The sequence below is a fragment of the Pan paniscus genome, chromosome 4 (genome assembly GCF_029289425.2).
Source record: "Pan paniscus chromosome 4, NHGRI_mPanPan1-v2.0_pri, whole genome shotgun sequence".
NCBI classification, from domain to species: Eukaryota; Metazoa; Chordata; class Mammalia; order Primates; family Hominidae; genus Pan; species Pan paniscus.
Genome location: NC_073253.2, coordinates 157,247,014 through 157,270,026, shown reverse-complemented (window position 1 = coordinate 157,270,026; position 23,013 = coordinate 157,247,014). Strand labels below are relative to the sequence as shown.

Genomic DNA, 23,013 nt, shown 5'->3' with positions numbered 1-23,013 from the left:
TACTCCAAATTAAACTGGAATTATTAAAATTGAAAATAATATAATTGCAGATACAAACATACATACAGATCTAAATGTCTTTGGGCATGCACAAAAACACACAAACACACTCATAGCTCATTTTAGATAGCCAGAACAAAATCATCTCTCTATGTAGACTGGTAACCATTCAAGCTTTGATTGAATCTCCATTAGTGACACTTTTGAGGTGGCTTTCATAATTAACTAATGTAATGATTCCATACATTAAGTCCCAAAATGACTACAATGTTATAAGAACAATAAAGACACTTGAGATAGTATGATTGGCTTCATATTTCAAAAGCTGGACTGAGCTCTGACGTATCAGGCGAATTTTGTACCCACTAGATTCTACATTCAGGCATTGGCCAGATGCCTTGGCTGGCGCCTATAATCCCCAGACTTTGGGAGGCTGAGTTGCGGACTGCTTGAACCTAGGAGTTCAAGACCACATGGGCAACATAGTAAGACTATATCTACAAAAAAATACAAAAAAATTCTTAGCAGGGTGTAGTGGCACGTGCCTGTGGTCCCAGCTACTCGGGAGGCTGAGGTGGGAACATGACTTGAACCTCTGGGAGGTAGAGGTTGCAGTGAGCCCAGATCATGCCACTGCACTCCAGCGGGTGACACAGTGAGACCCTGTCTCAAAATAAATAAATAAATAAATAAAAATAAATTCAGTTATTACTATATCTCTAAGTTTACAAAAGCCATGATAAATATAAAATGCCTGGAATGAATTTATTTTGGAATTGTGGCTTTTTCTAATAACTGATATAATTAATAAAGATTTTGGAGCCTATTCAAGTATTATATTTTGTATGTTGAGCAAGCACATTTAACATGAATCATTTGATATGAAGATTTAGAATTGCATTATTCTTATTTTGATTGAAAATGTATAAATAATTTTAATATTTTCTATATTTACTATATATCAGGCTCTATGTTAATCACTTTACTTATCACCCTATTTTGTCCTTATAGCAACTCCGTAAGGTCAGAAGAACTATATCTGTTTTATAGAAATTAAAGAAATGAAAGGTAAAAGAGTTTGCTCAGTTGTGATGTCAAGGTGAGGGGAGAGGCAGTACAGGGTGGGACAGCATGGTTGTGCTTTCTTTCCCAATAATTTCCATCAGTTCTCACTTAATTTTTCTAAATAAAAACATAACCATGTAAAAACATCATGCTTACTATGCAAACAAAGCTTCTAACACTAAAAGTCCTGCTACCAGATAGCTGCCCCTAAGTCCCTTTATATAGAAATGCTGGAGCGTTGCCCTAGTTCCTACAGATAGTAAAAGAGAGAGCTAAGAACCAAAGTCAGATGTCTGATTCGTAAGACTATGTACTTATCTATTATTCTGTCTAATAATGTACTCCCACCAATGAGAAACTTCAATGTAAAAATGTTTTAAATGCAAAATATGAAGTGCTAAGATAATGGCATAAAATAATTATTTTATTAAGGTAGCATTTTACTCTAATTTCACAATTTAATTTCAGAATTTAATTTCAGAGGCTGAACCATAGCTCCTTCAACTTTCTCCCATGTCTATTCCCAAGATAGACAATAAATTAATTTAAATAGCCTATTAACATAATGGGAAGTGGGGTGCCAGGAGATGAAAGATAATAGATTCTAGGTGCCTGCTATTGTGAAGCTAAAAAGAGAAGGATGTATGGAGACATACACCTCAAAAATTCTCTTTTAGCAACTATTTCCTTGGAAATGAAGATATTCCCAAGCATAAGAGTGCAAAGCGTAGGTGCAAAGGTCAGATGATCTTGCAAGACAAAGGAAATTTCAGGTCAGTTGTGACAAAAAATAGTTTTCATAGCAGTTGTGGAAAATAAGCTTTGTCTATAATTAGTGCTTTGAAAAAGCTCATTGATAACAAAAAGAAAAAACTAATGTTTTGATGTCATATACTAATTGATAGCATGCCAACCCTGATGCAGTCTTGAAATTTATTTCCTTTTTTTTTTCTTTTAGAGACTTATGGTTGATTTTTGTGTTTGTTTGTTTTCTTCCTAACAATTACTCCTTTCCTTTTGCAAAAGAATACCTTAGGGTGTAGAGCACTCGACCATCATTCCAAATTCTCAGCATCCTGTTGGGGGTGGTGATCCAGTGTGCATCAGCTTTTTTGGAATTTCTGAAGAAAGTGTCTGGAATCCAGATTTTCCCCACCATGTTGCTATTCAATCGGAGGACTTTAATGGTGCTGTTAAATTTCAAACGTCTGTCATACCATGTTTGCGCAAAAAATATATCAATAGTGTATTCCTGTTTTAATAAAATGATAAACAGAAAATTTGTACACAGTAAGATTATCTTTTTAAATATTGGTATATTTCATTCCTGTTTTCTTTGCCAATATGAAGCAAAGCTATCTTGGCTTTGAATAGTCCAAAAGAAACCTAGAGTTTTGCTGAGGAGGTTACTGTCTCACCCATCTTTTGTAGCTATGTTTGATACTTTTATGAAAAAGTAGATCTGTCTAAGTGAGTTCTGGCAAAAGAGCATAGCCTTGATACAATCCTTTACTTTCCATGTCTATAGAGCAGAGCATTGTGTTGTTTTGAGCCAGCTAGTTTCTTGCCATGAGGGCTGTCCTGGGCATTGTGGGATGTTTAGAACCATCCCTGGCCTCTACTCATTAGATGACAGTAGCAAACCCCAAACCCATACTCAATCCTGCCAAGTAATGACAACTAAAATTGCCTCCAGACACAGTCAAACATCCCCTGAGAGGGAAAAAGAAGTCCAGATTCAGAACCACCACTGTAGAGTGAAACAAAGTACAGAATATGCAAAAAAGTCATAAGCAGGAGATCTGGAAAGTCAGTTGGCCTATATTAAAATAGGGATCATGAAGAATCTAACTGGGTCGGCCGTGTTAGGATAGAAAAGGGCAATCAACAAAAGGTGCTTTGCATCATGCCTGGCAGAGAACAAACCCCCAAGAAGAGGGTTTTTTTCACTATTTACTTACACTATTTACTTGTTCTTTTCTCTAAACAAGATGAAATTAACAATTAAAAATAATTTATAATACTCTGCTAATCTCTATCATAAAATGCATTCTTAAATGCTATAGTGACAAATTACTGTAATTATTTCCATCAAGTATACATATCACTAAACTGGAGAGTGGTTGACTTCAGTAAAAAAAAAGCAGATATGGTGTGAAATTCAGACCATTAGGCCTGAGTCTTTTGCCTCAATTACATTGTTCTGTTTTCTTTCCTTGCACCACCTCCCACTGGGTGTCACTGTGATTAGCTACATTTCTACCCTGTAAGTCATTCCACCCTTGTTCATCATTTAGTTTCATTTTTACAGTCTACAAGTAATGAGAAGAGAGCCTGTTTTATGAAATCCTTTGTCAACCAATTAGTGATGTGCCAGTAGAAAGAAAAATTAATTAATTTATATTCTCCATTTTGGCAAGAAAAGCCATGAATAAAAAACTTTGATTCTTAAAACTATTATTTCACAAACTTTGATCCTAGAACAGTTCTGGGGACTGTTATTCCTAAAACAAGAAAGTTCTGCATTTAAATAAACTATCTATATAGCCTCTACTTCTTAGATATTTAGAATTTATTTCAGAACTCTAAATATTCTGAGAATTACGGTTATAAGGAAGTTAGAATTTGTTTAATGACTAAACAAGCAAACTTATTAGCTTGGAGTATGCAGGTGATGATATATCACCTCAATTGGCACATCAATCTCTCACTTAGCAGAGCATCTTTATTGCTAGCTTGGTAAACATGATTTTAAACTTATAGTTTTACTATATTATATCATATATAATATTGTATAATATAGAATACTATATTACCTTATGTTATGTTGTACTCCATTCTGCTCTACTCTATTTTACATTCTCTATTATATCATATTTTGGACTCCAGTCTAGTTTTGTATTTCACATTTGGGTAGAAAGTGTTACATAAGAACAGAATTATATTTATTATTACATCTGACACACTATTTTATCTGAGAAACATTTCTGATTTGAACCAAACTATCAACGTTCTAATAAGTAGTTGAGTACTATATCCTATTTTGTAGTAAGTAGCACTTGGCAAGTAAACACCGATTGTTGAATTTCAACAGCATAGCATATTTACACAAATTAATTATATATATGGTCCTATTTAATTCTCATAAAAATACTTAACATTTAATTATCTTCATATTACAAGAAAAAAAGGATCTGGAAGACTATCTTTCACTTCTAAAGTTTTAAACTTAAATTTTTTGCTGGCATGTCTTTTGCTATTTCCATGACATCACATTTTCTCTCAAACATGCTAATAAAATAGACAAAGAATTTTATTTGGAAACTCACCATATTGATAGCGTTCACTGGACCAATGCTATTCACATACATGTCTGTGTGAATTAATGTTGGCTTCACTGTAAAGAGAAACATAGAAATGTGTGCACATAGAGAGGTGCAAGATTTTAATGTTTTAATCTTTGTTTTCTAGAATAGATTTATTTAGCTACATTAGAAGTAATTTATTCACAACTAATTTGGTACCAGTTACTAATTCACCACATTTGAATAACTATTTTGTTTTCAAAGAAATATCTTTTTTAAGCATGCACATGCACCAAGCACGCATAGTACAGTTTTGAAACCAATTATCCTTTTAAAACTAACATAAAAATGAATAAATTAGAAAATGCTGCTCTTAGCTTTTCTCCATCTTTCTCTCAGATATCTTGAATTTTACCATGTTTCCTTCAAGCTCTGAAATTGACTTGAGCATGTCCCTGACTGGACCCATATAGAAAAATAATTGCTTAATAACTCAGAAAAAAATATGCATTCAGAACATGAAGTGAACATAAACAGCAAACTGGTAATATAAATTGGTTTTGGATCACAGTTCCCTGTTGATTCCTTTAATGACCACATTATCCTCACACTCCTCTCACCAACACAAAATTAATCTTCCCTGATGATTTATTGTACCCTGTGATACCACAGATACTATGAGAAAACCATATGGCAACCCATTATGTACCTATTTTTCAGAGAAGACTGATATTAAAAATCTGTAGTATAATATCCATGACCAAATGCATGGTCTCCATCTTTATTTAACTCTTAATGAACAACAAGAGCATTAGTCTTTTCTTTATTTTTTTCCTTGAAAGTGTCATGTCCTAACTCACTGTGGTGGACTGAATTCTCTATAACCGGCATTCACATCCTTGCCTTCTCCTGGATAAGGCTATTCCTCTGCCTCTCAACTTTGGGCTGGATCATCTGATTGGCTTCGGCTAACAATATATATACAAAAGCGAGTGTGCCAGTGCTAGGCCTAAGCATTCAGCCTCATGAGCTTCTACTTACTCTCTGGCTGTTTTCTACCACTGTGAGAAGGGTTGTCCTAGCTACCTGCTGGTCCCAAGAGTAGAACGAGGAACACATAAAGTACAGTTGTCCTAAATAAGCAGCTCCAGCTTGCTTTAGCCTAGATTAGTATATCTCTGAGGGGAGTATTATATACATGTTTACTGTCATATGTCATTGAGATTTTCTGGTTGTTTGTTACACAAAAACAGGCAAACAATATATCCTCTCTTTACTATTATTGTCTTGTTTGATTTGTTTATATTGCTTCATAAAGGGGTCATTGTTTTTTTTTTTCCTACAGCTTCTATCTGAGATATCTAGCAATATGTGAATTTCTAACTCTAGCTCTCAAGCTTCACTTGAAAATAATATTTCTTCGTTTTGCATGTATTGACACCTCTCCCACTCATAGGCCTGAATGCTACTTAAACACTACTTTTACAACATATAAAAAAGTATAATTTAAATCTTCCTTGCTCTTGAACTACACTGATGTTTTATCTAATAAAGTAGACATGTTTATGTGCTCCTATCTATAGCACAACACAAAAGACTTTAACAAACCTCCTATATCAGGCCGAAGTTTATTGTCATATCCTTCCAGGAGGTTGTTTAAGATGACAGTGACATCACCCTCAGGAACTTTTGGAGTCAAGACCCATGTTTTGTTAGAAGCATAATCTTCATAGTCATCATCAGATTTCTGGCTAGTGAAGCTAAGAAAAAACATATTGGTCAAAAAACACATAGATTACACACAAGTTGACTTTTATCCACAGACCACCAGTGGAAAAGAAGAAATAAAACAGGATAAAAGCAATGTTTAAACTGAAAATTCTCCCTTGAGGGTTGTTCTAATTAAACTGCATAGATGGAGACTAACTGTATTCAAGTGTACGCTTCAGGTTTTCAGAATTCTTTGCCCTCCCATGGACAAATAAACCATGTTTTGCCAGTTATTTTTACTTTTCCCATATTTGATGTTCTTTCTGCCTACTTCCCAGTCTCCTGAAGGAATTATAAGAAAACTATTTGTGTGAAAATGGTGGTTAAAGGATCATATGTAGTCTAAGAATTCAGGTATAATGTCTGCTCTTTCCTTCTTTGAGGAGTTCACTTGCCCCAACTTATTAATGAAAGTAAGAGACTGATAATTAGATTCCCTCCCACGAACTGCCAGACGTGCCTCTCCCCGCTAACTTGAACACTAAGGAGAGAGCTCAATCTCTTTGCTTTTGCTTCCCCCAGGGTGTGTTTATGTGTATTTTTTCCCCTCACTTGCACTGAAGGCAAAGGTGGATCATTTATCTTTGGTTGTTAAGAACCTGGTACTATGAAGAAAAATGTTACAGACTTTAAACCACCCTTTATCATGGCAAACGCAATGGTTAATGTGCTATAATCATAGAAATGAAATGACTTGTTATAACAGATCAAAAAGCCACATAATATTCTTTCATTATATTCGCTATGCCCAAACCTATCAGAAACCCTTTCAGCAATTGGGCTGGAAGCCACCTGAGAATGACTCTGGAAGGGGACTGGAATTCCTATAGCTTACCTCTCCCCCTAACCCAAGTCCCAAGGCAACCCCGCCAAGATGATGATATTTTCCAGATCCAGGGGCAACACACACACCCGTGCAAAAGCTGCCATTTCCATTTTTATCAGCACTGAATGAATATTGGTTACTTTTGTAGTTTAGAGTAAAATTTTTTAAAAATACAAACTTAAAATATAACATTTCCCACCCCTGCCCCCATCTTTACCTTATTTTTCTAAACATATAGTATAGAATGAATTTTGTCAGCTATGACATAATTGCCACACTTACCTTGAATAAATAAATATATATATTCATATATTCTCAAGCCAGATTTATCACCTTTCTTCAGTCATACTCGGTCATCAAGTATATATACATGTACAATGTAGTTAAATATACATACCTGTGTGTGTATGTATGTGTGTACACATGAATGCACATATGTTTTATGTACATCATATATATAGATCTTGATGACTAAATATTGCAGAAGATGATTATGTAATTAATCTGGTTTGAGAATAAGGATAGAGGATGAAGTCTTAAGAGTAATTATTGTCATGGGTCAACTTAATGATTACAGTAACCTCTTTTTTCATTCCTTTAAAGCTGTATGACTAGGAAACATCATAAAAATACATCTGCAAAAGGCCTAACATACCCAGTGTCTTACATCTCGCACTTTAGAGAGCATAGGAAGTTTAAAGGAGCATTAATTTCACAGAGTGCCCATAGTGGGTATAATGGGCTGGGCAATGCTTCTGTCAGCTCTCAGAGAGAAAAGCCTCCACGCAAGCAGAGGCCAGTGTACTACTAGAAAAAAAATCCCTCTTGGGCTTCAATTCATCATTTCTCCAGAGCACTGCTAAACTCTGCCTAATAGAGCTTTAATCCTCTGACCCAAATCTTACTGGTTTAGGGAAAGAAAATAAAAAAGCTCTCTGGTAAAGTAATTTTCAAATCCCTTCAATAACTCATGAGAAAAGCATATGGTAGTTTCGTCAGATGCCATAATAGAATACATTACGGTTTAAATTGTTCTTGCAAAAGTGCCTTTTCAAAAAATCTCTCTCTCTCTTTCTCTTTCTCTCTCAAGACACATGCACCCTATTAAATTTTCTTCAAGAAAAGGGAATATGTACTAAATTGCTTAGTTTGTTTGTTTATGGCACCTCCTTATGCCAACAAATAAATGAGTCAAGTATAATGGTGCTGTATTACCGTTATTACTATTATCTGGCAGACCAGGAGGGAAAATACATAAAGTGAAAAGATAAGGGATACTTTTTTAGAAGTAAGACTAATTTCCAGAATTGCTCCAACAATTCCCTCAGAGTCATCACCTAGTTTTTTTTTCACACTTCAGGAGTCTACTTAGCCATCCAGAGGTAAAATAGAGTACTTAAGATTACCTGTTTGGGAATCAGGAAATGCTAGTTCTGCTTTCTGGATTTGTGGCTTGCCTGGAACTTACTGTTAACAACTTTGGGGAAGTTATTTAACCTTGATAAGCCTCAACGTTTTCATCTTATAATAGGCTTAATATTAGTTCTCATATTACATTCCCGTGTAAGGTTAAGACAACGTTTAAGTGCTTACCACAGTGCCTAACACACAGTACTGAAAATAAGTCCATGACAATTATTATATTATTAATTAATCAATAGCAAAATTCCTTAATAATGGAACAAATATTATTATAAATATTATATTAATCATTTTATAAAGTGACCACTGATAGATTTATAACACCAGCTTCAAACATGTAACAAAAACCTACATCTATGTATGCTGCTTCAAGGCTTTTAATGCAATATGGGCTGAGGAGAACTAAAAACAAATGTTTTTCAGGAAGAAAAATAATGGCCATCTACATTATAAATAAATGAACTTTTTCTTTTCCTCAGCTTTTCTAGCTGAGGTCTAAATTAAAGGAGCTGATGCATAACCTGGGACTGTTTCCAGATTTGTCTTTAAAAAAAGGAACTTCTTTTATTAAAGCTATGCTGTTTCTTTCTCTAGAGTGCTTTGGACATAAAAACCCCTACATTCACAGGTAGGCTATCTAGGAATAATGAAGTCTTACCATTAGATGAGACATTCTATGGAACTGTAGACTCCATAAGAATGTCTGGGCAGAAACAGATTGATAATGATTTGAGGAATTCACTCAACAGTTGAGTGGATAGAGAGCAAACATATTTGATCTTCTGGCTAAAGGTGCCTATCTACATGGAATGGCCTTTAGAAGTTATTACTCCTCCTGGTACCATATAATTAAAAATACTTTTTTACAGAGGAAAATAACTGAAATTAAACTTATCCTTCAATTAACTAACCATAATAAAAACATTTTTGTCATCTGAGTGAGAGTTTCTGAGTGATAGTGTCAGAAAAGAATGTGAAGTTTTCATCTTTGTAAATATTCATGGTTATAAAATCACCTTAGTGAGAGCCTGGGGCCACAGCAGCAACATCGCATGGGAGCTTGCCAGAAATGTAGAGCTCTGGGACCCACCCAGACCCCGGAATCAGAATTGCTACTTTAACAAGTTTCACAAATGATTCATATACATATTAATATTTGAGGATCTCAGTTATAGAGTGGTTAGACCAGTGGCACATATTCCTGGTCCTGTATGTATGTGTATGTGTATGTGTATGGTATGTGTATGTGTATGTGTATGTCTATGTGTATATGTACCTGTAAATGTACGTGTACGTGTACGTGTATGTGTATGTGTATGTGTATGTGTTGGGATGGGTTTTTTTTAAATAAAAATTCTCACGTTCCTGCTTTAGATCTAAATCTGAATCTCCATGTTGTATATTAGATTATTCACTTTTATTCTCATCATTACAGTTTTATGCATAATTTGAATTTAGGCATGATTACAAACAGGAATTCACACTTGTAATTAGAAGTAAAAATCAATCTTATTTAGAAGAATAAAAGTGGCTTATAAAACACAACAAATACTGCATAGAGACTGTTCAATGAGAGGTTGCTCACAATTTTAACAAGATTCTAGACATTTTAATTTTGGTACATATTCTGGATATTTGCCATTGTGAAGATTAGTCATGCAGTTTCTGGAATTTTAAATTTCCACCTAGGTATTTCAGATTTCGATATATTTAATAAAGCTCTAAGTTTAGGGGTAGAGGAGGAAAATCTAGTCATTGCCCAGGATAGTAGAACAGCAAATATTTGGATGAGAAATAAAGGCATTTGTCTGTTTGTTCAGGTGTCCTTAAATCTATTGATGTTTGACATAATAAAGACTGAATATATATTTATCCTTCTCTAACGCAGGTAAGTAGTTGGATTTTAAAAATTAATTATTTGTGTTTTTAAACTATTTTTATATTTTTAATGTTTCCTTTCATAACATTGGTGTCACTAATATTTTCTTGGTACAATTTTTGGTTTACTTTTTTATAAGTGCAATGAGTTCATATGCAAAGTATTTTATAGGTCAAAATAAATCTATCAAGACATACATGCGGGAAAATGATATCTTTGACCTTTTCTAATAAAAATTCCCATGCATTGGATTTTCTGCTCCATTGTCACCTCTAAATTGTGAATATCCACTACTTATATCTCATAAATATTCCTTCCTTTACCGCATGCACAGGGACTCACTGCTACTCTAGATTCTCACAAGGCTGTAGGGTCCACTGGGAATCCCATGCCCCAAAAGTATCATTAATACAGGAATTTCTTGTTCTGTACATCATCATGTTACCCGAGAATTAATTAAGTTCTGGAAATCAGGCCAAACTCCAGAACCTTTGCATGTAACTGTCCTTTCTGCCTTCAACCTTTCCTCTGCTCCACTCCTCAATCTACTAATTAGCATGTTTCAATACAAACATCCCATCATAGAGACCATTTCTGACTATCTTATCTACATTTGTTGCCCACTCACCCATCACATGTTCTACCAAGAGATTGTTTCATAGAATTTATCACAATATGCATTTGTTGACTTCTCTATTGTCTGTCTTCATTACTAAACTATAAATTTCATGAGTATGTGCTCAATGAAGATTTGTGGGAATAATTTTTTGCTCACCAGTTTTCCTCGGAGAAGTCATAATATTAAAAATATTCGCTATGTTCTAGGTATAACTTTAAAGATTTCACATACATTCTCTCACTTAATCCTCAAAACACTGATATTCCCATAATTATTCCTGTTTTACAGGTAAAGAAGCACTGTTATAATAGTCACTTTAGTTGGCCAAAACTAAACATTTAACCATTATTCTTCATGGCTTTGAGAAAGAAATTAGGACCAAAGAATCTACAGCTATACATGCATTAAACAATAAGATCATCCAAAATAAATGATTGTTCCAGCTCATTTTCCCTTAGGACAATAAATTAATTTATGCCTGAGTCCAATAAAAGACATGATGCCTTTAGCACAAGGTTAATAACATTCAGGTTTCATAAACTTGCCACTGCAGATACAAATGATTTGATCTCCCCACACTGAGGAATAAAAGGAAAGCTTGCAATTTAACGTAATGGATGTGATCATCTGCCTCATTTAAACTCTTTCCTCTGTTTGGACAGCAATGTATATAACAGAGACAAGGCACACATATAAGCTAGTTCAATTTAAAGGATGTCCTTCAGCCACTGCAAAAGGTGGGCTTTGGTAAACAGTGTAGGAACAGGCAGAGTAGGTGAGTGTACATCCTCAGAAGGCAAAGGGAACTCAGTATATGATCATGGGAAGGGGGACTCCACTCAGTACTATCTAGGAGGACTGGCTACTGTTTAGAGACATAGTGGTGTTCAATGGATGGGGCCATTGGGGCGCTAGTTGCTCCTTCATATAGGTCCTTCAATGGCCTGTGGGATTTTATTCCTCCCAGTAAGGACATGCAAATTCTCTATGCAGAACCTGTTCAGAGGGTGCTCTATGCATGAGTGTGTACATATGAGTGTATACATGCAAAGAGGGTAGAATTAGAGCAGGAAAGTAAACCATTCTGCTAACAAATTGTCCTACTTAAAATTACTTTCTCACCTCACATCCTGTTTAATTTTTTTTATATTAGGCTAACAGCTGTTGGTGTGTTTGGCTGAATCAATTAACAGAAACTTAGTTTGCAATATATAAAATGCAAATTGTTTACTTTATTAACAGCCACAAATGATGCATATCAAATAAATGTCTGTGGGATTTTATTAGCTAAGATGAATTCAATTGTAAGTATCACAACATTCAAACTAAATTGGGAGACACTGACAGTTATAATTGTAAATCCTAAGGTAAGATGAGCTTCTGGGAGTTTCGACTCAGTTCCTTAACTATGTATTCAAAACCTTAGAATTTTTTCTATCTCTCTCTTCTATCTTCCATGGCATTGACTTCAACCCAAAGAAGTATCTATGTGGTCACAAGATTCTGGCAACAACTTTTCACTTCTATGCTTCTTTGTATGTATCCACAAAAACAGAAAGATAAACTTTTCCAAAAGCTCTCTCTAAAAGAGGAAAATAGCCACTTTTCTAAAAGCCTCCCAAAAGCCTCCTGTTTTCTAATATCACTAGCCTAAATGAGATCAGCCACATGAAACTGATATCAGTGGCTAGAGAATGAGAAAATGATAAATATTTAACCTTCATTATATAAACCTACCACTAGCATAAAATATGAAAACAGCTTCCCCAAAAGCGCATGAGCTTCACAGATACCAAATTAAAATTATGGTAGTTCAGAAGGTGAGGAGGGAAAACGTGGAGAGGCAGTGACTATGCTCATTGTGGGGAACAGAACAGAAAAAAATAATCAATGTCAGGTTATGTTCTGAAATTATCATTAGAGTCCATTTTCTATGGATTACACCTCCCTATCATAGTTTATTGTTTTTATTCTTTGCTTCAACCCTTCTTAAATAAAAGGGAAAAGAAGTAGAGAAACTAGGACTCTATACTGCTGGAGGGAAAATATTTTGGCATTATCTGCTAATAATGAACATTTTCTGTACTCTATAACCCAGAAATTTAATCTATTGATTATTTCCAAAAGAAAATGCATTCACACGTCTACTTAAAGACATGTACAAGAAAGTACACGGTTGCATTATTTGTCACATACAGGAAAAAATAGAACTCAAGTCAACAGTAAAATTGATAAATAAAATATGGCTTATGCACATAATGAAATATTGTACAACAGTTCAAATTTGTGAAATATTGCTACATGCAGCTAAATAAATTTGAAAAATAAAAATCTAAGCAAAAGATGTCTAGACATTATATACATGGACAAATATGTAACACTTCTGTTACATGAAATTTAATGACAAGAAAAATTATCTGTAGTGCTCAAAGTTAGGACAGCAGTTATTTGAGGTAAGAGAAAGAGGACAGAAACTAGGAAGGAAAGAAGACGTTTTCTGGGACATTGGCAATATTTTATTTTCAGACACATTTTGCAATTACATGGGTTTTTATTTCAATTTTTGATAATGCATTGAGTTATATTTTAATCTTATATGCTTTTTATAACATTAATACTTCATAAGAAAACAAACTAATCAAGTTTAGCTATGGAGGTTAAAAGCAGAGCATTAAGCACCTAAGGACAAGAACTGCTTCTGTCTTCAAAGGTGTTGTTTTCTAAAACTTTGTAAGTGTTGGGCATTTGGCAAGACACCCAATGAATAGTTTTCAAAACATGAGTATGAATTTTTTAAAAGAAGATTCAATATTTGTAGAAATTAACTTAGTAAGTGGCTCACTCTCTTTATATATGTGCCCATGTAACAATTACAGTTAATACTAAAAGGAGATGCCTATGTAACATGCTATTGTATGGTTGCCATTGCTCTCTTCAAGTGCTGATGATTCTCTGCATGGGAAAACTCAAATGACATGTATTTAAAATATTTTTTAGACCATAATGAAACAAAGCATGCACGAGTATGTTTATTGTAGCACTATTCACAATGGCAAAGACATGGAATCAACCTAAATGCCCATCAGTGATAGACTGGATAAAAAAAAAAAATGTGGTACGTATACACCATGGAATAGTATGCAGCCATAAAAAAACAATGAGATCATGTCCTTTGCAGGGACATGAATGGAGCTGGAGACCACTATCCTTATCAAACTAACACAGGAACAGAAAACCAAATACCACATATTCTTACTTATAAGTGGGAGCTAAACAATGAGGACACATGGACAAATAGAGAGGAGCAACACACACTGGGGCCTTTCAGAGAGTGAAGGGTAGGAGGAGGGAGAGGATCAGGAAAAATAACTGATGGGCACCAACTTAATACCTGTGTGATGAAATAATCTGTACAACAAACCCCCATAACACAAGTTTACCTATGTAAGAAACCTGCATTTGTATCACTGAACTCAAAATAAATGTAAAAAAAGAAGAAAAAAAAGTACTAAAAAAAAAGAAACAAAGCAAGCCAAGGTTAACACAAGAACAAATCCTAAAGTCATGTCAACTGTCCATGGCTGCTGGGTAGGACACAAAGAAAAATGTGCATGTTAAATTGTGGTTAGAAAGAAATGTTAACAAATGATTATTAAACTGGAATATTTCTCATTTATCTCTTTATAAAGCACTTCAGTAGAATTATTTACAACATGTTAAAAATAGTATTTTCACTTTCTCATTTGTGTATACCTTGCTACAGAATAAAAGCTAAGATGACCTCGTTCCACTTAATATATGTACAAGGAAGCTCACAGTTGCATTATTTGTCACATACAGAAATAAAACTCAAATCAACAGTAAAATGGGTAAATAAAATATGGCATGTACATATAATGAAATATCGTACAACAATGCAAATTTGTGAAATATCGCTACATACAATATTGACGGCCTCATAACCTGCATGACCTTGGGAAAACTGGGACAGCTTGTCTTGCACACTACACACTAACATGGAAGTTTTAAAGGCAGTAACCTGAAGTGGGTTCATAAATACGTTAGTCTCATGCAGCATTTTTTTTTATCAAATGGTAGAACTTATACACTATACTTGTTATTGGACTGTAATGATAACATGGTGACAAAGTCAGTGTAATAAAGAAGGCTTCCTCTCCTTCACTCCAGAAACACACATGGACTGCATTTCTTGCCATGTTCTGTGAAAATCCAAGACCAATTTTAACCAGAGAAGACATGCAAACCATAAAAGAGAAGGACATAATTATTTACCATCAAGAAATGTATCAAGTAGGAAATACTTTGTATTTCTTCATTTATATGATGACTAACATATTACAAATATGCAAGGTGCGGCATATACTGAGTTTTCAAAATAAGACATACGCTAGTCATTCTTATCCCTGGCTGTACGTTAATATTAAGTGGAGGGCTTTAAAGAAATGCCAGTCTGAAATCCTACATTTTATACTGATTTAATTGGTCTCTATGAGACCAAGACTTTGGTATTCAGCTAATTCTAAGGTGCAGCCGTAATTAAGAGCTTCTGCAAGAGAATATGATAGAACCACCTGGACTTTCTTTTCTTAGAGTAAATAATTACTTTGGTAACTGCTTTTAGGTAAGTCAGATGTCACTTGCTATAGTGTTTCATGGTAAACTGAAAATTCAAAATAGCATCATCTTCAATATTTTTGTGACATTAAGATAGCCCCGTATTAGCATTTCCTAAAGCTTGGGACATCTGCTCTAGTACACAGACAATTTTAATTAAGTGTCACATAGGTACGGTATTAAAAGACATTGAAACATATAATTAGAAAGTTTTTCCCTTTTTAATTTTCCTTCAGCATATCTAATTATATTGAGGGCAAAGTCTCAGTTTATTTCTAATTTGTCTTTAGCCACTCTTTTCAATTTGCTAATCTGCCTTCTGAAGAGAGCAAGAGCAAGCTTGGCATATCTGGGAGACAAAATACATAATTAAAATTTGATTACATTGTTCTGGTACCATTGAATTTATTTGCAGTTGTCTTCTAATATGAAAAGTGACACTGATTTCCAGTTTGTATTGTTTTTATTAAATGCATTAAATAAAATAATTTTACTGAAAAAATACTTTGTTTTATGAAAAAAGTTCAGTCATAAATAACCACGTATTACTTAGATGTGGCAAAAAACGTTGAACTTGGGAAACAGTGACTTACAGATTTAGATTTCTTGATCCTTCATTAAACGGCTTATATTTGAGACTCTTTTTTGAAAACAGTGCAGATGGAAAGAAGTACAAAGTATAATGCTGATATCAAAACACTCCTCATCTATTTAAGGAGACAAATACCTGAACAGCTAGGAAAAAAACAACGCTTAAATAACAATGCAAGACAATACTAAAAGCGTTCTCACAATGTAGAATATGACTTAGCTCTGTCAGGATCTCCAACTTGATATTGAGGTTATTTCTATCAATGTTTTTCTTAATTCATTTTCAAATCTCAATTTACGTGGGTAAGAAGAAAGTTTTCTTCTGGAATACAAAATATTTTGAGGAACCGATAAAACTTTTGATTTTTTCTGTAGCAAAAACGTTCATATATACAAACATGCATAATTTTTTAAATATTTGCAAGGAGTCCACAGATGGATAGGAGATTTTCTGTGCACTTTGACATGACACATGAACAAAAGATTAAACTGTCTCAGATTTAGAATCATTTAAAGGTCACTGAGAACAAGTGTATGAAAATGAAGGCTGGTTCCATATTTAGGCAGATATTCAAATGTATCGAATGTATTTGAAAATTCATATTGATCTATGGTGACAGGAAATGAAATATTCCAATTTTATTTTCATGTTTAGATATTTGAAATGGTGGAGCAAAATTTTTCAGATAGTTGATTAAATTTTCATTTTCATACACTAGTTTTAACAACATGTGTACATACATCTGAATGACCACAATTCTGGAAATTTTTCTTGTTCGTCTTTTTTTATACTTTTCTGTTTGTTTCTTTCTTTTCTAAAATTGTGCTAAAAATTCATCTTTAGATTCAAGGTAAACAAATGCCAAATCTGCCCTCGTGGTCATGGCCAATTCTAGAAGACTACTACTAAGTTTTCATCGACTCTTTATAGATAAAATATTTTCTCAAAATCAAGGTTTTATTGTTCGCTTTAAAAGTTAATCAAGTCTTTTCTAATTTTTTCTTCTTGTTGTTAGTACTGTTCTTGTTCCTCCTTCCTCCTACTCTCGTTATATAAATAGCTTATTTTTATCTCTATATAATATGAATTTACATAACTAGGAATTATGAATACTCCAGATTATAGAAATTTGTGTTCATTCACTCATTTGTGTTTATTCACAGACATCTCTTATGAGCTAAGCACTATTCTTAGCACTTAGAATTATTACTTTTTTTAAAAAGTTCCATATTGAGAGTGAACAAATTAGTTCTTCATGAACCCATTTTGGAAAGTCCAAAATTACATTTGTTCCTGGAATTCTGGAACAATATAAAAAATCCCCAATGAAATCTGAAAACATTCTAACTTCACACCAATTTTAAGCATGTGTTACGTCAAAAAGGTTTATATAATAGAAGAGGGCTGTTTGTGTAATTTACAGATTTACAAGTTTAGATCTTTCAACACACAATAAGGCTAAAAGCCTTAAATTATTATGAATTCATATTACAAAATGAGAGTTCCTTAATGAAATAACAAAATAAAGTACTGTCTTTTCTGGCAGTATATTATCATCTCTTACAAACGGCTGCAACACTAATGTGCATATTGTAAAATTAGGCTCTTATAGAATCAATGTTTCTTCCCCCACCTTCCCTATTATTACTTTCTCTAGTCTTTCTAATATCCATTGGGTACATAATCACCAGTAGTATCAAGGCAGAACACATAAGCACTGAAAAGTTCATAATTAATTCAATCAAGTATGTACTCTCAAGGGGAAAAAAACTCCATTTTGTCTAGAAAACTGAATGTGATCATTTTTTATGTTAGCGTTTCTGGAAAAAAACTTAGCTAGATAGTCACTGTGTTTTAAAATCTGTTATTCTGTAAGACAAGTTTTTAATTATCCCATGTAAATATTTAGGCATGGAATTACTGTGTAATATGTTAGGTGTATGTTTAACCTTATAAGAAAATCCTAAACTGTTTTCCTGAGTAGCTATACCATTTTCATTCACACTAGCTATGTAGTTCGAGTTGCTTCACATCCTCACCATACTTGGTCTTGCTAGAGTGGTTTTTATTTTGCCCATTCTAATAGATGTGTAGTGATATCATATTATGATTTTAATTTGCATTTGCATAATGGGTAATGGCTAATGATGTTGAACCTCTTTTCCTGTGCTTATTTGACACCTCAACAACTTAGATGAATCTCAAAAGTATTATGCTAAATGAACTGTATGTGTCTCTAATTATATTCTTGAAAGAAAAATCTTCAATGATGAGTAACAGATCAGTTTTAAGGAGTAAAGGATTTTGTAGTTGTTGTTGTTGTTTGCTTTTGTTTTGTTCTTGTGAGTACCATAAGTACCACTCAAACCAAGAATACTGATTTGGGCTGTGCTTATGGTACTCAAGAGAACTAATATATGTGTTAAAATATATGTAAGTATATACTAAGAGGTCAATTATGCTGTATGATAACTTAAAAATACAACTATTATTCTGTAACCTAATCATTAAACTTTAAAAAATATTCTCTGCCATTAGATATTTGTGGAAATTTCCTAATAATAAAGTATGAGATAATTGGGCTTAAAATTTTAAAAACTTTTTTGGGAGAAATAAAATTTCATTAATGAACTAGTACTCTGGTTTCCTATTAATTTTGTATACAATTTTTAATCTCTTTTTTACTATTTGCCTGGATGTATACACAGATTAAGTTCAATAACAAATTTTATCGGTAGGAAATAAGTATACTTTTGTCAATGGTCTCTATGAGAATCCCTTAAAATTTTAAACATTCAATTAATGCACAAATCATAATAATTAAGTTGGAATTTAGCAAGTCTTTGCCATTTATTAGATGCAAAGTATTTAGCTCTGTAAAAACAAATCTATTTACACACATTAGTTAAATATAATGCAATAATTTCATTACAATGCCATAAAATAAGTATGTTTTAAATCATTGACATAATAGTAAAATCAATAACTGGTTCTTGGTCTCGCTAAGATTTTGCAGTAGGATGTAGAACAACACGTTATATAACTCTGATGAAGCTACAAGTCAGCAGTTGAGTTAATTGCCAAGCAACTGAAAACTGGTAGGTAAAATGCAACCCTCACCATTCCCCAGATCATATAGGTACACTTTTCCCTGAGAATGAAATTGATGGTATTAGTATATGAAGTCTTACTCCTCATCCAAACTCCTTACCTAGAATGCAATTCAAATTACTTACAATGGTTTTGAGACCATACATTAGGAAATAGCTTTCTGCCTCCCAAGTTCTTCCCCCGGACTTTTTCATTCTCAATCAATCTTCCAGTCACCTGGACCTTCCTTTCATTCTTAAATTACACCAAGTGCTTATTTCTTTGGGGATCCTTGTACCTGCTGTTACCTATGATGATAATGGTCTTCCCTTCAACATTTTCATGCTGGGCTCCTTTCCTTCTCTCATAGTCTCAACTTCTTATCCATTATTCATAATTGCCTTCCCTGGCCAGTATATGCAAAGTAAAATTTATTTGATTATTTTCAACACACCACACTTGTAAGTTATTTCCTCAACACTATCACAATTTGAAGCTTATTTAGTTTGTTTGTTTACTGTCTGCTTTCCCCCAGACATCAAGGTCTATTTCCTAGTACAGTGGCATGCAAGTATTAGAAACTCAATAAACATTTATCGAAGACAGGAAGATAGGAAGCAGGCGGGAAGGAATTTGTCCACCTTGCATTTATATTCATTCTACATTTAACACAGTACTTCAGAGCTCAACAAGGGCCAAATGGTATCTTATGTTAGCTTATTTCAGGGGAAAAATGAACAGAATCATGGGCGTTTATGGGTTTAAAAATGCAAAAATTAGCTGAGCATGCTGGTGCACCCCTGTAATCTCAGCTACTCAGGAGGCTGAGGTGGGAGAATTGCTTGAACCCAGGAGACAGAGGCTGCAGTGAGCTATCGCACCACTGCACTCCAGCCTGGGCGACAGAGCGAGACCCTGTCTCAATAAAAATAAGTAAATAAAATAAAAATAAATAATGTTTGAGTATAAGATATATATCTGGGTACACAATTACCTTGTATCAGAATCAATAAGGGAAGTAAATAAATATATAGGTATGACATTGTCTACAAGTAAATTTATAAAAGCAGTGTTATATATTATCACATTATATATAATATATTATTTTTTTTAATTATGTCCTTCTCCTAGAATATAGGCTTTAAAAGAGCAAGGATTATGTTTGCCTTGTTCAGCACTATATCTTCAGCAGCTGGCATGGTGCTAGCAACATAGTGGGTAGGAATTAATAAAACGTGATTAACAAAATAAATAGGAATTCAGGAGAGTATAATACAGTGTAGGTCACCTGAATCAGAGTATAAACTACAACCTCTAATTTTGCGCTTTACGTGCATGTGCACTTTTCTGATATATTTTATTGAAACTTAAACAACTGCTAAGAATCTGCTTGGTATATATCACTTACAACCTGAAGTAAAGGAGACTAAAATTGAATCAAGAAATCTCTCCATCTTCATATGAGTTTCTAGAATTTACTGTGATGCTTGGTCATCAGAGAAATTGAGCTGCACGTGCAAAGGGAAGTCAGTCTCCCAAGAGGACTTCCATCATGGACCATGGAAACTGTAAATGGCCTGTTGACCACAAGAGTACCTGGAAAATTACAATCAACTGTAATAGATGTTTTGAGGAGTATGTGAGTACTCACATATTTTTGTTTTTATGACACTGAGTTCATTTTATTTCATTTTAAATCATTAATTATATAATATTAATCTATTTAATTTAAACAAAGTAAATAAATTTAATTATTAATATATAAAAGATTTTTTATGAAGTGACATGCAATGTGACTGAAAGGTTGTAGACTTTTGTTTATCTAGACAAAGTCACTTTTATTATTCAGGCTTTAAAATACAATAATCCACTTAGTTAAATATCGTTCCATGTATGACCTCGCTTTTTAAACTTTAAACGGAAAATATCTATAACAAAATTATATCTCAAATCCTGAGCCATCACACTGATGAAAATTCTGTATTGAAGATGACATGCTTAAAAAATAATAGGTCAGGAGTGGCCGGGCACGGTGGCTCATACCTGTAATCCCAGCATTTTGGGAGGCGAAGGCGGGAGGATCATGAGGTCAGGAGATTGAGACCATCCTGGCTAACATGGTGAAAACTCGTCTCTACTAAAAATATAAAAAATTATCCGGGCATGGTGGCAGGCACCTGTAGTCCCAGATACTCAGGAGGCTGAAGTGGGAGAATGCGTGAACCTGGGAGGCGCAGCTTGCAGTGAGCGGAGATCAAGCCACTGCACTCCAGCCTGGGCGACAGAGCGAGACTCCGTCTCAAAAAAAAAAAAAAAAATTATATATATATATATATATATATATATATATATATGCGTGTGTGTGTGTGTGTGTGTATGGTAAGATGCTCTGAAAGTAATGCCTGTAAAGGTGACAGGAAAATAAACCCAGTGTTTAAAGGGATCTGATTAAGTTTAGTGTGGCATAATACTATTTGTGAGGATACAATGAGAAGAGCAATTTGCAAACCAGAGGAAGGCCCTCACCAGAACCCAGCCATGGTGGCATCCTGATCTCAGACTTCCAGCCTCTAGAACTGTGAGAAACACATTTCTGTTGTTTATAAGCCATGTATTCTATGGTGTTTTGTTTTAGTAGCAGAAGCTACTTCCTACTAAGTAGGAATCAGCTTCATGTAGATCCCTCCCATTATGCATCAGGATAGGTCTGTATCACCAACAGCATATGACAGAAGCGATGGTGTATAATTTTTGACACTTTCTTGTAAAGACTATGGCTTTCATCTTGAAAGCCCTCTCTCCCACTCCCTTCCTCCCTCCTTCTTTCCTCCCCCAATCCTCTCTGTCTCCTCTCTCCAACTCTCCAACCCCATGTAGAGCTCAAAAGACAAGAAACGGGAACTTCCTTTTAATAGCCACACTGGAGTGAGCATGAAAGTTGATTTTCTAGCACCTTAAGATGGCCAGGACCCTGCTAAACAACTTGACTGCAATCTTATGAGAGATCCTAAACTGCAATTACCAAGCTACCCATTATTGGATTCCTGCTCCTCAGACACTGCAAAATAAGACATGTTTCTTATTTTAAACTGCTAACTTTTGGATAACTGGTAATGTAGACATAGATAACTAATGCAAAGACAGATGATATGTAAGGTTGCAATGACTTAAAGTAACTTAAACTGTCATACACTGAAATAGTGTTTTGCTAAGTTTCTTATAATAAAATACATCTATGCTACATCCTAGACATTTCATCAAGAATAATAACAGATGCCTACAGCAACACTTGTACAATAACATTCATGACAGTTTGTTTTCAATTAGCCTAAAACTAGAAGCATCAAGGGGATACTGGGTAAATGCACTGTAATTCATACCATGGAATTCATAATAATAAGAACTCATATGCATAAGTATTATATCTCAGAAATATTATGTTGAGCAAAAGAAGCTGGGTTAAAAAGGTAAAGCACATTGTTAATTTCATTATTATGAAGTTGTGCAACAGAAAAATATAATCTATGGTGAAAGAAATTGGAAAAGAGGCTACCAGGGGCAAGCAGGGATTGGAGAGAGGAAGAATGATGATTATTAAAGAAGCACAATAAAATATACTGATGTGATAGAAACATCACACACACACACACACACACACAGGGGTAGTTGTTATAATACTGCATACATTTGGAAAACACTTCATCTAACTGTATATTAAATTCTGAATAATTTATTGAATCTATATTATGTCTTTATTTAAAAATAGTTGCAGGGGAAAAGTCTATTATGTGGTGAGTGAATTGGAAGGTA

At 34.0% G+C, this 23,013-nt stretch overlaps 1 protein-coding gene across 5 annotated transcripts in view; it reads right to left on the bottom strand.

The window, feature by feature from the left end:
- The window catches only part of GABRG2 (gamma-aminobutyric acid type A receptor subunit gamma2), a 93,544-nt gene that overhangs the window by 55,323 nt on the left and 15,208 nt on the right, over positions 1-23,013 (bottom strand). For all 5 annotated transcript variants that reach the window (XM_034960920.3, XM_063604695.1, XM_063604696.1 and 2 more), the window contains exons 2-4: positions 5,979-6,130; positions 4,395-4,462; positions 2,097-2,317 (exon numbers count right to left, since the gene is read on the bottom strand). In XM_034960920.3, the coding sequence (XP_034816811.1) occupies positions 2,097-2,317; positions 4,395-4,436 (263 nt within the window). In that variant the 5' untranslated portion in view covers positions 4,437-4,462; positions 5,979-6,130. The remainder of the gene's footprint in view (positions 1-2,096; positions 2,318-4,394; positions 4,463-5,978; positions 6,131-23,013) is intronic.